The sequence below is a fragment of the Lutjanus erythropterus genome, chromosome 4 (assembly GCF_056507025.1).
Source record: "Lutjanus erythropterus isolate fLutEry1 chromosome 4, fLutEry1.hap2, whole genome shotgun sequence".
NCBI lineage: Eukaryota > Metazoa > Chordata > Actinopteri > Lutjaniformes > Lutjanidae > Lutjanus > Lutjanus erythropterus.
In genome coordinates, this window is record NC_139320.1 from 20,188,506 (window position 1) to 20,203,421 (window position 14,916).

Here is a 14,916-nt window from a genome sequence, read left to right on the forward strand (position 1 = left end):
TAAACGTACTGTGGCGTCGAGTGTGGTATTATTAAAGTGACAAAAAATATGTAGAAATCATGTTCGATCTACTATACACACATGTTTATATACTGCATCATGCAGGGTTTAGTGGGGCTTGACTTTTCGGATAGGACTACAACTACCGAAGTTCCACTCTGCAGATTATTTTGAAGCTTCCGGGTTATGAGTGCTTGATTTCCCCGCCTTTTGAGTAAGCAGCAGTGTCCTCAGGACGTCGCCTTCACAATAAATGCCATCAAGGGTTGTTTAATTTGACGCTGTAAAACGGTTTTTTGAGACGTTTCCTGAACATGTAGCAAACTCTTTACTACTACAAACTTTATATCAACCAGCAGGTCGCCATGTTGCTACCATCCGACGTCGCTCGGCTTGTTTTGGGTAAGTCTATTGCTGTCTGACGAAGCACAGCTAGCCAACAAAGATACTTAGCTGGCGTTGTAAACAGGCGGCTCAAAGCCGTTAACTGTTTACCAGCCGACGGTCTGCGGTGAACAGTTTGTATGGATGTTACGTTTCTGTTGGCCGTTTGAGCTCTCTTGTACTGATATTTCTCTCTAACCTAAATGTGGGTCAATGTCTTTCCCCAGGGTACCTCCAAGAGGAGGGACTGTCCGCTACAAGCCAAGCTTTCATCCATGAGAGCCCAAACCTGAAAGAGTACGCCGACCACACCACAGGAGATGGGACTATTCCTGCATGTGTGTTTGTAAGTGTGACACTTTTTTTGTCTTGGCTGGACACTTGCTCCAACCTCTCACAACTCTGTCAGGCTTTACGGGACACAAAACACAACCAGACACAAAAAAAAGCTTCTTCCCACAGCCCATCACTCTGATAAACATTTAAATCAGTCACACATTGTCTCTAACACCGAAATATGCACAGTTCAGTTTAAATGCCCTGTTCTACATATCATTGTTCACTGTCAATATAAAGTCTGTTCGTTTGTATATACTGTATGTAGACATGTATAAACGCGTACTCTACATCAGACACATTTTATTACCTGATAGATTAAGTGTCAAGGGGCAGACATTTACATTTCGTATCTGACCTGTAAACTTAGTAATTTAATTGTGTAAAATAATGCACCTTTTATCACAGAAACCTACAAATATCTTGGAATATTGCTTTATTCACATCTCACTTCAATCATGTTCATAATTTATTGAAGAAGCTCAACCAAAAATTTTACATTTATAACAAGATCAGTCCATATCTCATTCATACTGTCTCTGACACATATCTGCCAAGCCAATAGCAAGATTGTACAATAGAGCTTATAAGATTAATGCCAGCTTTGTCCTTTGCACCCACCACTGCACTGCACTGCACTGCACTTTCACATTGTAATGCCATAACTTTTCAGAACTATGCAAATAATCAAGTTATTAAATTTTACTATCAGATTTAAAACAATAACACATCTCCCACACTCACCGTTCTAGTTCCAAGACACATAAGACAGGAACACATCACTAGATCAGAGATCAGACTAGAGTCAGAGATATTTTTCTTACAACTACACCAAACTTTGGAATGAGGTCCCATTTTGTATTAGAATTCACATTTAAACAGGCCTCTAAACACTATCTCATGGAAGGACACACTTGCAACCACAGATTTAACCCATAACATCTGACCACTTCATTCCTCACCTCTCTGAATGTTCTAGTTGTTGTTTGTCTTTTGCTTGTTGTTGACATTCTGTTTTGTGATATGATTTTGCCTTTTATGTGCTGCAGGATGGGAACCTGCTGTAAATCAGTTTTAAATGAATCAGGCCTGTTTAATTCATTTTATTATGTTACTTATTTTTTTCCCTTCCACTTAATTTGTCACAATTGGAAACAAAACATTATGGACAAAAACAAAGCACCTTTGTAATGAGATTAGAAATGGCTTGATGTTTTAGTAAACACAATGTTGCATTTAATATCTTTTATTATTCATTTTAACGCTCCTAGATTTGTTCAACTTAAACAAATTTGTGTCCCTGTACTGAATAACAGATGTAAGATTTTGACAATTATGATAAACATAACATAATCAGTGGGTTAATTAGGTTATCTCTCATTTAAAGAAACTCTTTATTTCTACTTTTTTTATATAAACAGTCAGAAGGCTGAATTGAGGTCATTAAAGGGCTGGATTTGGCCCACGGGCTGCCAGTTAAATAGGCCAGCTGTATGTAGTTATCCAATCCATGTATATCCATTCAGTATTTATTTCTTTAACACTTTTTGTAACATTTACAACTTACAGAACACTTGACTTGAATATGCTTGTATTTATGCTGTCGTTTACTGGTGTTTCTTAATATTACATCACTATATTCTAAATATTATTATTAATTTTATCCACAGTCTTGTGAACGTAACAGTCGTGTCTACTTTTCACCTATATTTGTTTAGCTTTGTTGATCTTGTTCCTAGCTGTTATGTCTGGTCAAGATCTGTAAGCATATTGACAGCAATTCTTTGTGTGTGTACATGGACTTGACCAATAAAATGGATTCTGATTCTCAAGTTGTTAAGTGAATGTCATGCACCCAAAGGTACAAGTTGCATCTAAGATTTATATTTTTCTTTCTCCACACACAGTCTGTCTTTGGGAAAGGCCTAAAATCCATCTTAAATGAGTATGTGGCCACCAAAGCAAAAGGTGAGATCGTCACACATTGTCGCCATTAAAAACTTTTTACTCTTATTTATGTGTCATGTTTGTGTTGTTGGTAATTTGTTGATTTCTTCAACAGAGTCTTGTCATGAGGTCTCTGTTGTTATGACTTCGCTGTGGAAAAAGCTGGATTTTACACTCAACCAGATCAAGTAATGACCTTCAAGTTTCACCTAAATCGCTGCAGCCTTTTCAACTGAAACTAACCATAATCTCTGAAGTCAGTGCTATCTTCATCACTGTTTATGTAAATTATTCTTCTGTATCTTTTCTTAGGTCATTGCAGAATGCCCCTGCTATATCATCAGCATGTCAAAGAAGTAAGTACGAAGTATTTCATTAGATTTTCCATTTTAATTTAATATTTAATTGTGTAGTTGCCCTAAAATCCTTCATATGGAGTGTATATAGCCGTGTTTCCCATACATTTATATTAACACCTACCCAAGAAGATTTGCGCGAGCCATCAAAATTTTTGTATTATGATTTCTATCTTTGGAATGTATTCATGGAAATTAAAGTGTCAAATAATTGTAGCTTCACTTAGCGTGATGTATCTACACCATGTGTAGCTACCATTACATACAAACAATATTTTAACAAATGCTATATGAATTAGTTTAACTGATTTCTGTGTTTGCACAGGTTTTGTGTGAAAGCTTTTTATTTACCAGCCTCTGTCTATTGCAGCACGTTCACGTGTTGGACTGGCAAATATGGCTCGACAGCGGGCCTCGACTGTGGCTCCATCCAGCTCTGTCGTCTGCTCATTGGTTACTGAAACTAGCTCCATCATCAGCCCTGCACAGACCTCCCACAGCATGATCGGCCACTCCACCCCCGTGCGCTTTACTGCCCCGCACACCCGACCAGCTTCTGGCAGTGGCACTCCCCAGCAGATCAGTGATGTCAGCCGATTGCTAAACACACCCAGTCAGTACACACATGCAGTACACTATACATTTTTTTATTTTATTTATAGAGTAGTTGAGATGACATTTCAGAGGTTTTGTTTTGTTAACATGTCTAAAAATTGATGTGTTAATGAATTTGTTCCATTGTTGTTTTATTTATGAATTTATTTTATTTTACCATCTTACCAGTGGTGGTCAGTATACTGTGTGGACACTAGATGCACAGATGACATCACCCGAAACCACATGTACACATAAATCATCCACTCGCCAACCACCCAGACTAATTATTGTCTATAATTTAGACAACCACACCCGCACTGTAAGGCTGCCTGTGAGATTCTTTCAGTCGAGTAGTCAGTTTGTTTTTTTCCTTTGTCAGTCAGTGTGCATAACAGATACAATATAGAACAAATACAAGCTTACAAAAATGCACAGGGAGAGCATTTCAATGAGGAATTATAAATTAGGGAAATAATGAGTCTAGTTTTATATTATCTGGCGAGTAAAAAATGTTTTGTTTAACCAGAATCAGCTGATTTATTGCTCTTGCCAAACTCACCAGATTCCATCATCATAATCGTCAGCTTCTTTCAGACTTGACAGAAACAAAACAAAACTCACCAGAACATCTTAGTTTCTTTTCACTCTCCCAACGGGAAAATGTAATGTTTTCACAGATGACCAAGAATTCTCATACTTGTCTAGGCTCACATATGAATTTAGTGTGGCAAGAAAGGACCCCACAATAGGCACAGTGAGTCTCCTATGCTCATTAGTGCTTACCCATTGAAAAATTAAGCGTAAGATGTGTGTGCATTTTAGAGAAAGTAATTAGTATTTTCCTTATTAATGATTTTTTTTTTCCCCCACCAGAACCCACCCACCATTAATCTAGTATAATAATGTTGTATGATCCGCCCTGTCCGCGGTTTCTACATAACTGCAACCAGTGCATCTCTAGTGTGGACATTGCATTGCTAACTTAAAATGGTAGCGATGCTGAAACAAACCATGTCATGTCAGAGCTATTTTCTTTAAATAAAACTCAGTTTTATGTGGCACAGATGAACAACACTAACAAGTAATCCTGTATTTTTGAAAAAAGTTTCCTGTTGAAGCCCATAGCTGACTTCATTTTGTGTAGGGCTCATAAAACTTTTGACTTTTGTGTAATGTGCGCTATAATATTTCCATTACAGGAGACTCACCTTTACAGATTGTATCAGAACATCGGTTAAATCCAGGCCCGATGTCTCCTGGACAACGGAAATGGTAAAGATAATTATGCTATAATGCAGCTATTGTTACCAACCCGTTAATGAACACAGACCCTGTTGTAGCCCACGGTGGCTTGTAAATACTGGTTTCTCAGCACATAAATAGAAGTACAGGAGTAGTCTTCCATAAATAAGCCTTTTAATCAAAGACATTTTGACGTGTCACAGTGAAAAAAAGCAAAGGTTAAGTTAAGTGAAGCTTAATGTTTGAATCTGTTTTATGACGTAAGTGTGTTTTATTGTGGCTTTAATTTTTGATGTTGTTGTATAAGGTTGCATTTTGTCATGCTCATTGTTTTGCCCATGACTTGTGCATGCTGGCTGCCAGCCCTCTAATCTTCTCTCCTGCGTTCAGGGACACCCCCAGGAAGAGAGGTGGTGCTGTGAGTGGGTCCACTGGCCCTGGCAGATGTGCCACAACTGCCACTGCCCTCAATGCAGAACCTCAAGCTGAGGAGGCTGTCGATGAGAACTTTCCTGTAAGTACATCTGCATGTTTGGAACAAGGTTTCCCCTGCGACTAGACATTTTGAACAAACAAGAACCATTTTCAAACAAAGATCTTGGGGTATCTTGTACAGCAAATTAGGGCTTCAAACATGGAGCAATATGGCTTCAATACTGAACTTTGACAAAGCTTGATGTGGTTTCCATGCTGATTTTTGTTCATTGTGCAGGGTTAACTTCCCTTTGTTCTTGAAGCATATGATTGAATCTAGTATTTAGAGTATGTAATTAGTTCAAAGGGCTAAAGGGATATGTTGTTTCTCAGACCTGAGAACTATAGTTGATGCAAGAATTTTCAGCAATACCACTCTGTAGCAGCAAGATGTTCATGAATCATACATTTTCATTTTGAATCTCCACAGCAACTTGTGATACAAAATGCACGTGATAAGATATTGGGGGACAGGTCGTTACAGGAGAAGCTCGCTGAAAACATCAACAAAATCCTTGCCAGGTAAGGGTGGAGTTAGACCTCTGCATTGCCTCACTTTATTCCTATTAAGTTGTTGTGAATGGATGATTAATGCTTTTATCAGAGGGAATCAAAGTTGATGTGTGATTTACTAGCATGTTATAACATGGCTGTGTTATCTCAGTGATCCAGTGCCCCCAACATCAAAGAGTACAGTGGAGGAGGACCAGTCTATAGATGAAATCTTAGGATTACAGGTACTGAAAAACAATTTTATCTGAATATGTATTACTGTATTAACAGTATAATTTCTTTTTTCTATGTCAAAAATGTTTCTCAAATTTTTATCATAATCACTTAATTAAGCTGTGATTATTTTCCCTGTATCTCCTGATAACGCTTGGTACAGGGGGAAATCCATATGAGTGACGATGCCATCCATGACATTTTGGAGCAAACAGAGTCTGACCCAGCTTTTCAGGCCCTCTATGACCTCTTTGATTACAGTAACTATGACCCACTTTGCTTTTGTTTTGCTTGTTGTGCAGAGTACGACTTGATCTTTTTTTTTTTTTTTTCTGTTTTTTTCCAATTATGTGTGAAAGCACAATGGAAAGCCATTTCATGGCAGACTTTATATAACGTGTGTTTACAGATAAAACCAGATTCAATGAAGAACCAGGGGATGGAGATATTAGCAGCAGTCCAGAAGAGAGTGATACTGCTGGACCTTCATCTGCAGTCAGACCCCTTCAAAGTGATGTTCCAGGTACAGTGAGAAGTTCAAACTGTGCTTGCTTTTGTATGTCTTGCCAAGGTGTGAAGTGGATGTGAATATTGGATTGTGAGTTTTGCCTACAGTTAAAAAGATGGAAGACACAGCCCCCAAATCTAATATCAGAAGGGTATGCGTGTGGGCACAGTGTCTTCCTGAAATCAGTCACACAGATATCATTTGTGCAAACATCTCAACATAACTTAGCACTTGGCTTCCTGCTTGTCTCCATTGTTGTTGGTGCATGACAAGAGGAGAGCAAACTCTCAAGACTTTGACAACTGTTTGAAGACTCATCGCAATTTGTTGACACCTGCAGCAGTTGGTGTTTATACCACACTCTTTGTATGGAGAAATTGTTGGTTTTGTGTGAAATGCTAATTGCTGATTAGGATTTGTGGCATAAACTAAAAATTACCATGTCCAGTACTGTTTATGCACATGCTAAAAATGTAAATCTTGAATGTTCTAATGTTATTGTTGAACTCAGTGGATTAGTTTGCAACTTATAACCATGAATGCGAGCATTGTTCACTGCAGAACAAGTTAATGATGGTCATGTCAGTAACTGATTTGTTGCAGACTTGCAGCAGAGAAAGTGAGAGAAAAAGCATGTGAATATGATCAGAGGTGATGCGATATAAAAACTTTCTTTGATCATGCAGTATGGAGTTTATGACCTAGGCTACACTGCAGTCCTGAGTCTGTGTGAGACACAGACAGATCCACATTATATACACTTGTGTCCTCTGTCTCATTTCTCTCTTGATCTCTCTGCAGTTCTGTGCATTATGATGCATTCAGTTTGAACTGGCAAGTCAGAATTTCCAAGTGTGTAAAATGTTGTCAGATTGTTGTAAATTACTATAGACATGAGTTATCCAGGCCATTCAAATGAATACAAAAAACATTAATGTTGCACACCATTTAATCACCATCATTATATAGACTCCAGTGTTCTCCAAGTTCTATTTAAAATTAAAATTTAATAACCAGAAGAAATGGACATGAACTGGTTAGTTTTTTGAACTAGTAACTCCTGTATACTTAACTTTGAGCTAGCTCTTGTGAAGTGTAAACTTGCACAACACTGACTATAACCCCTATTGATGATGGAGCTGCCTAAATTACATTGATGCTCACAGAATAATCATCACTTCTTTATTTTATTTGTCAGGAACCACACCCAGAGATGCTAATGTTTTGGATGCAGCACCAATGATGGTGAAGACGAGAGCTGGGCAAGAGCGTAAGACCAGAAAGTCTACTGCTCCTACTTTGTTAAAGAAAACAATTCTTGGCCCCAGCGGCAGAGCATCCAGAATTGAAAATAGTTCAGCCCGATTGTTAGTGAGTCATGGGGAGCATCGAGGCGCCTCATCTGCTGCAGCAGATTTGAACAAAAAAGAAAAAGCCTCAAACTTCAGTCACAACACTTATGTAACACCAATGGATATTGATGAACCACTGAATACACCTGCCCCTCTGTCAGACTGTATGGACACTCTGGAGCCTGCATCAAAGGACAGCACCTCCATCTCGACTGCCCCCACTGAATCAAACATAGTTCCCTCATCAACAGCCTCTGTTGCATTTGGTGTGACGGAGGTGTCATCAGCCTCTAATGTGAAAAAAAAACAGAAACGTAAACAAGCACAAGGATCTAAAGAGCAACCTGCTACAGCCCCATTAGCTCAGGATAATCAGCCTTCTTTTATGCCTCCTATACAAGTTGAACTGAACAGCACTCCAACCCTGACGGCTGAACTACCTCATACATTAGTTTCAAGCAGTGGAGGAGACACTCAACCAGTGTGTACTCTCTCAGTAATGCCTGAATCTGCCTCTTCCACATCTGCCTCTGCTGTCGCATCAGTCACGGTAATACCTGGCTCACCTGCATCTGCTTCTACCTCTGCAACGCTTACAGCTACACCCACCTCACCTGCATTCTCTACCTCTTGTGCTGCACCTGATCCTCCAACCAGTAAAGACACCACCCCAGGCAAGGCTGCAGCTGATTCTAATATAGTTTCTTTGAAGATCATCATCAGTGATAACCAAGATGAGAATTCTTCCAGTGACCCAGCCTTGACTCAGGCAATTTCTAACATTCCTGGAGACAAGATACCCACCATCTATCTTTCCTCTCCAGCTAAGTCCCCTGGAGGCCCTGGCACACCAAAGGCCAATTTGGATGAGGCAGCACTGGCAGTTAGTGGCTTGCAAAGCTCAGAGGCACATGGTAGTCCTCTTGGCAGTAAGGCTGGAGCTGTAGTGGCATCCCCATTAACAGGGACATCGCAGGTCCAGCAAAACTACATAATTCAGCTACCCCTGGATGCCACTACCCCTGCCCTCCAAGGAGCCACTACCAGCTATATCCTTGTGACTGAACCCCAGACTACAGATGCTCAAACCAGACAGGTGCTCTTGCCGGCTGGTGTCTCAAAAGGACAGCCTTTGCCCATCACCCAGCCATCTCAAGGCTACTCCACAGGTAAGAGACAACAGACTACATCTGTTGGGCAGGGCATCTTCATAGAGAAAAGCTAATCTCAATCTCACTTTAGTATCACTGGCTGTGATTTTTGTTGTTGCTGTAGTTGTAGATTTGTAGTTTTCTTAACTTGGACTGAATGGGGATCTTTTCTGGCACTGATCAATAGTGGGTTTTCTAGACAGATAATGTCGTTAGGAAATTTAAAAAATCCAAGCTGTGATGACCAATATCAGGTTCTACTCTTCTTTGCTTGAGGGACTTTGAGGTGATAATGTTGTGGAGTTTTGTCCCTCTGTTTCACAATGCATAATTTGGTGCCCATCCATGTTAATGTCCAAAATAACACAACAATCAAAATTCACTCAACCACAGTTTTACAAAATTTTCCACAAACATTTTAATGCTGTTGTTTTCTTCCCTGAACTCACATGTACAATTAAGCACAGTATTAAAAGAATTCCCCCTGTTGATTTATAACAAACAAATTACAGGAGCATTAAATCCACTAATTTACATTTGCAAAAATTCCGAATTACAGAGGGATGATGTATTTTATCTTAATAAGTAGAGCAGAGTAGTTGTACAACAGAAACTATTTCAAATATATTGAATTTAACAACATATTAGTTCACCCAAAAATGAAAATTCAGTTATTATCTACTCACCCTCATACCAGTTGAAGGTTGGGAATAGTTTTTTAGTTCACGAAATACTGCTGGAGTTTCACAAGAAAATGGCGTTACAGATTCTCCCAAACAGTGGAAGTGAATGGTGACCAGTTTTCAAACATAACAAACAACTGGGGGAAAAAAACATAAAATGCCTCCATGCTGCTTGTCTGCCATAATCCAAGTCTCCTCAGAATGTGTCTCCAAGCTAAAGATCTACAGTGAAGATTCAGGCTAAAAACATGGTGTAAATAACATTTTTTTTAGTCAACCTGGCATGTCTGGGCTTTGGGAGACTTGATTACGCCAGATGAGAAGTATGGAGGAATTTTATGCATTTATTCTGTTGTTTTTTGATGTTTGAAAACTGGTCACCACTCACTTGCACTGTTCAGGAGATTCTGCAGTGCTGTTTTCCTGAGAAACTCCAGCAGTGTTTTGTGGACTAAAAATCTAAACCCGACATTCAGTTGGCATGAGGGTGAGTAGATAATGACTGAATTTTCATTTTGGGGTGAACTATCCCTACTTAATCCTTACACTGTACTAACTATCACTAACTCTGTGTGGGTCAAAATAAATCCTTTATTCACTACACTAGATGTGAAAATATTCTGGCTCTACAGGCTGTTTTCCTCCCACTCACTCTCTGGTTCAGTTGGTGTGTACTGAACCACTCAATTAGTCTGTTTCTGAGAAGCAGCAGTTCTTGCTCAAGGGAGACTGTTAAATTAGCAAAATAAAATGACAAAAAAGGCCCAAGTGCGTGTCTCCTATTCATGTATTGCCCCTGGTAGAGGGAAGATGGCATGTTTTGTTCATCTTTGTTCTGACTGTTGAGCTTATCACTGTCATCTTTATTAGTGTAGGTATTATATGAACAAAAAAAATCTGTTTTCTTTCCATGCAGGTTCAGCACTCATCTTACCATCACCTGTTAAGCCCATGATGCTTCCTGTTTCTGTCATGGGACAAAATACTATGGGGAAGGTTCAGATGGTGTCCAATCAGGTAACATTTTCACTAGAATATTTAGATGATTCCTGATCATTCTGATAACTCTTAAAATCTATCTACCATTCCACTTCTTAATGGAAATTTCTTTGTTTTGGATTAACACTTTATAGTCCCACTATTAATAAGGCTCCAACAATAGTAATATTAGTGTGTTTTTCAAGCAATCCAAGATTTTATAACTGAGTTGTGTGTGGTTTAATAAACATTGCCGCCTAAAGGGGCTTCCATTTGTTATAGACTTTTAACACTGTCAGAACAGTAAAGCTTAACAACATTTTTTTATTTACAGCTTGTTGCTACACCAAACGCAGCACCAGTACAGCAGTCAGAAACTGTCAAGGTCAAATGTCCGACAGTGGCTCTCAAATTGTCTACAACTGCTGGTAAGTTACTGGGTGACTTTGAGCAGTGCTCCTTGTTAGCTAGATTTACTTAATTAATAATGATAATATGCTTATTTTAACAAAGGATATCCTCTGTGTTGTTCAGCTTAATGTTTTAATGTCATTGCCCCACTTCTCTGAACATATTTCTCTGAATTCCAGGCACTGAGCAAAATCTGGTTGGTAAGTTGGTTCAGCCTGTGTCAGCTGAAAACACAGGCCAACAGGATTCAGCAAAGGGTCCAAGCCATCGGAGAATTTTATGTTTTGACTCCTCTGCAGAAGCACAACCACAAAGTGATAAAACAGTAAGAACCACCTTACCGCCAGCTACAAATACATCTACATCACGATCCGTGCAGCAGACTCAGAAGGATAACACACAGTCGGTCACACGAACAAAGCCTACTATCTTAGGTGGAAACAAGCCCAAGAGGAGGGTGCAGACTGTCAGATGCTCAACAGATTCCCAGACTGAAGGAGGCTTTGTGAGGGAGGCAGAGAAGACTACGCCTCCACAACAGATGCAGAAGGATCCTGTTAAAAAGAACTCTCGCAAACAAGATCATAGCATCCATCACCAAGACTGTCCAACTGCAAGTACCAGCAGGGTCTTGCAACCTGAGCCTTTGAAAAAGTCAAAATCAGGAAAGAGATCAAAATCTATTGACAGGAAGCACAGTCATGATAAGGACAGTGATGGAGCAAAGGCTAAGGATTCTCATAGTTCAAAGTCATCATCTTCTGATTCTGTGCCGAAATCAGGAACTAGAAAGGAGAAAGAGGAGAGCAGCAGGAAAGAACTTGCTGATAAAGCTCCTGTCAAATCACGTGAGGGGCGCACTGAAAAAAGGACGCCCTCTCTGGAGATGCCAAATGTGACAGCTAACAAGGAGAATGAAATTAAAGGTAGCATACAAGAGCAGCAACAGCAATCAACACCTTCATCTTCAGCATCAAGAGACTTCAGCCCTCCAGCTGTCACCCAGCCTACATCTAATCCTCAGTCCAAGGCTACAAAAGCCCTGTCAAAGACCAGCTCTCTGGCCAAACAGGCAGCTGAGATGCTGAATGACATCCAGGGCCTCAACTCTCCCTCCACCCCAGCCAAGAGACCAGGTGCTGCCAGTTCAGACCATACTCTTCCCCGGACCTCTGGGTCTGGCTGTAACCAAGAGGAGTCCGCTGACTGCCCCAGGACTCCTTCCCGACAAAAGAAGGGTAAAGATGCAGAGGGGACTCCCAAGCATCTAATGCCCCCCAACACACCAGATGTCCCCACCTGCAGTCCAGCCAGTGAGGCCGGCAGTGAAAGCAGCATCAACATGGCTGCTCACACACTCATGATTCTTTCTCGTGCTGCCATCGCCAGGACAGGCACTCCACTGAAGGACAGTTTGCGTCAAGAGGGTGTAGGAGAAAAGTCGCCCCGAACCTCAAAGAACACCAAGAAACGCAAACCATCTTCCCCTGCAGCCAGTCCACCTGCAAAGAAGGACAGAGTGAGTACAACACAAAAGCTTGCCGTTCAATAGTAGGGTTGCAATGGCAATGCCCTTGTCACACAACATGACTTTCAAAGTTGTCAGATTGCTGTACTGTTCATACTGTGCAACTTTTTTTGGTTAATAAATGTATAGCATCAGCAGTATTAAATATACAGTTACAAAAAGAGGAAAGGCAGAAGCACAGTACTTTTTTCTCAAGTAGCAAACAGCAGAACAAAACGACACAATTTAAGATATGATGCAACAAAATTAATTGAGGGAAAAGGGCAGTTGATGGTTGATCAGATGCTTTATTATAATTGTACAATGTTTTATTCTGACAGACATGAAACTTGAAATATTTTTTGATAACACTAATATAGTATAATTCAGTACCATATATAAGCAAATGTACATGTAAGGATGATGTACAGTAAACAGGCCATTATAGCAAAATACACCCTGACAGGATGATGCAGAAGCCTGACATGAAGTGAAGTGGTCTTGAATCACCTGAAAGGAGCCCCATGTGAAGGGTTTATTTTGCCATAATTACCTGCTTACTATACATTATCCCATTTATTACACAGTTACTTAACAAAAAATTCAATAACTTGACACAGAATATAAAATTATTTTATTGATTTTAAATGTTGATGATTTTATTGCTCCTCCAGTGTCCTGTGCTGCCTTGAAATGGAACTCTTGAACACATAATTATAACATGGGAAGTTGTGTACTCAACATCAGGAGGGGGGTGTTTGTATTTGAAGGCACTATATGATAAGAACTGCATCCATAGGTCTAGAAAAAAAACAGACTTTAGAATGCAGTAATTGACCTGTAAAAATTGAGTATTTAACAAATCTGTGTAATAATGTATGATAACCGTCAATGTGCATACCACAGTGTGCCGCTGCAATCCTATTGTTGTTTTAGCAATGTTCTGTTTTCAAATATAGGGCTGCAATTAATGATTGTTTGCATTATTGATTATTTTGTCATTAGTACTTTTCATGTAGATGCAGAGACTGCATGTCTGATGAATAATTAAAGTAGCTTACCTCATCAATGCCATTAAATAAGGGAGAATTTTGATGTACATGTTTGTCACGTAATTCTCACTTTTGGTTTAAATCTTCAGGAAAGGAAGAAACTCGTTGATTGCTTTCCTCATGACTTGGATGTGGATAAGTTCCTGTCTTCACTTCACTATGATGAGTGAAACCAGACACACCAACCGGAAAGGACTACCATATCACTACCTGCTTAGGTTACTATCCAGGAATAGAACAAGCCATCTGTTAACCAGTGCCTATGGTTCTTATTAGTAACCTTGCCTGAGACCTTATAAGCTGTAAGCTTCAGCCAATAAAGGACTTTGATTTGATTGTCTTGTTTCCAGTCTGGGTGATCTGCATAAAATCCTGTTAGTTGCAGCAGTAGGGAAACCATGGCACTTTGTTGTATTCTGTTTGTTTTATCTCGTGTTCTCTTCTGTTTTAAACATCACTGTTTTGTACCACAACAAACCATACAAATGTTGGGAGGCACTTGATGGGTGCATTTTTTTTTTTTAAATGGGTGACTCAGATCATTTCCTTGGTCAATATTTGACTCTGGTTTGGTAAATCCAGCTAACACTGACAGATTGGTATATAAAAATACATTTTGAAATATATCTCTACCAGTCCTTTTAGTAACACTGAAGAGCTCTCATTAACTGAAATATAGTTAATTGCATAATAAAAAATTAATGTGAAGATTATTATTTAGTGGTATAAACATGTATAGTTTTATGTTGATGTTGGTAGGATCAGATAGACTATGTGAGAAAATTGTTCCACTGTTGTTGGAACGTGCATATTCAGACTTTATTAAATGTTGTTATAAAACAAAGAAACATTCTGGTGTGTTTTTCCTCACTGTGTGCACACATTGACCCAGCTTTAATTTACATCTTGAGATCGAGGCTTTAACATCACTCTAACCTGTGTGAGTGTTGGAGGATGCATGAGCCTAGTATGCTCATGAGGAGGTGGACAACACTTGGAGGGTGGAGGAACTTCTGTGGTCAGGAAAGAATCTCATACATGTGTAGTTCAATAGATTTTGGGTGTTGGTCGCTCCCTGTCTGAGTTTAATACTGGCCTATATGCACTCTGCAGCATTGCAGAATTTGGGTCTGACAGAAGTTGCATGGGGGCTCAAGAAGATCCTTCAAACGTGCATTCTCTCTGGTTTAACACTACTAAGACTGAAACTTA

General features: G+C 39.5%; 1 protein-coding gene across 1 annotated transcript; it reads left to right on the forward strand.

Annotated features, from left to right (window-relative positions):
- The first annotated feature begins 210 nt into the window (after positions 1-210).
- npat (nuclear protein, ataxia-telangiectasia locus) lies at positions 211-14,556 on the forward strand. The gene is made up of 17 exons (XM_084717302.1): positions 211-402; positions 612-730; positions 2,628-2,688; positions 2,783-2,855; positions 2,980-3,023; positions 3,394-3,636; positions 4,820-4,892; positions 5,253-5,376; positions 5,767-5,858; positions 6,001-6,073; positions 6,226-6,322; positions 6,472-6,585; positions 7,769-9,091; positions 10,673-10,773; positions 11,069-11,162; positions 11,325-12,664; positions 13,794-14,556. The coding sequence occupies exons 1-17, from the start codon at positions 366-368 to the stop codon at positions 13,872-13,874; spliced, it is 4,089 nt and encodes a 1,362-aa protein (XP_084573428.1). The 5' UTR covers positions 211-365; the 3' UTR covers positions 13,875-14,556.
- Positions 14,557-14,916: the final 360 nt, after the last annotated feature.

Bases quoted from the DNA above. Each gene is read 5' to 3' on its own strand.
- npat (XM_084717302.1), top strand. From the start codon at position 366: ATGTTGCTACCATCCGACGTCGCTCGGCTTGTTTTGG. The intron at 3,024-3,393 runs GTAAGTACGAAG...TGTCTATTGCAG, and splicing joins ATCATCAGCATGTCAAAGAA to CACGTTCACGTGTTGGACTG. The intron at 9,092-10,672 runs GTAAGAGACAAC...CTTTCCATGCAG, and splicing joins ATCTCAAGGCTACTCCACAG to GTTCAGCACTCATCTTACCA.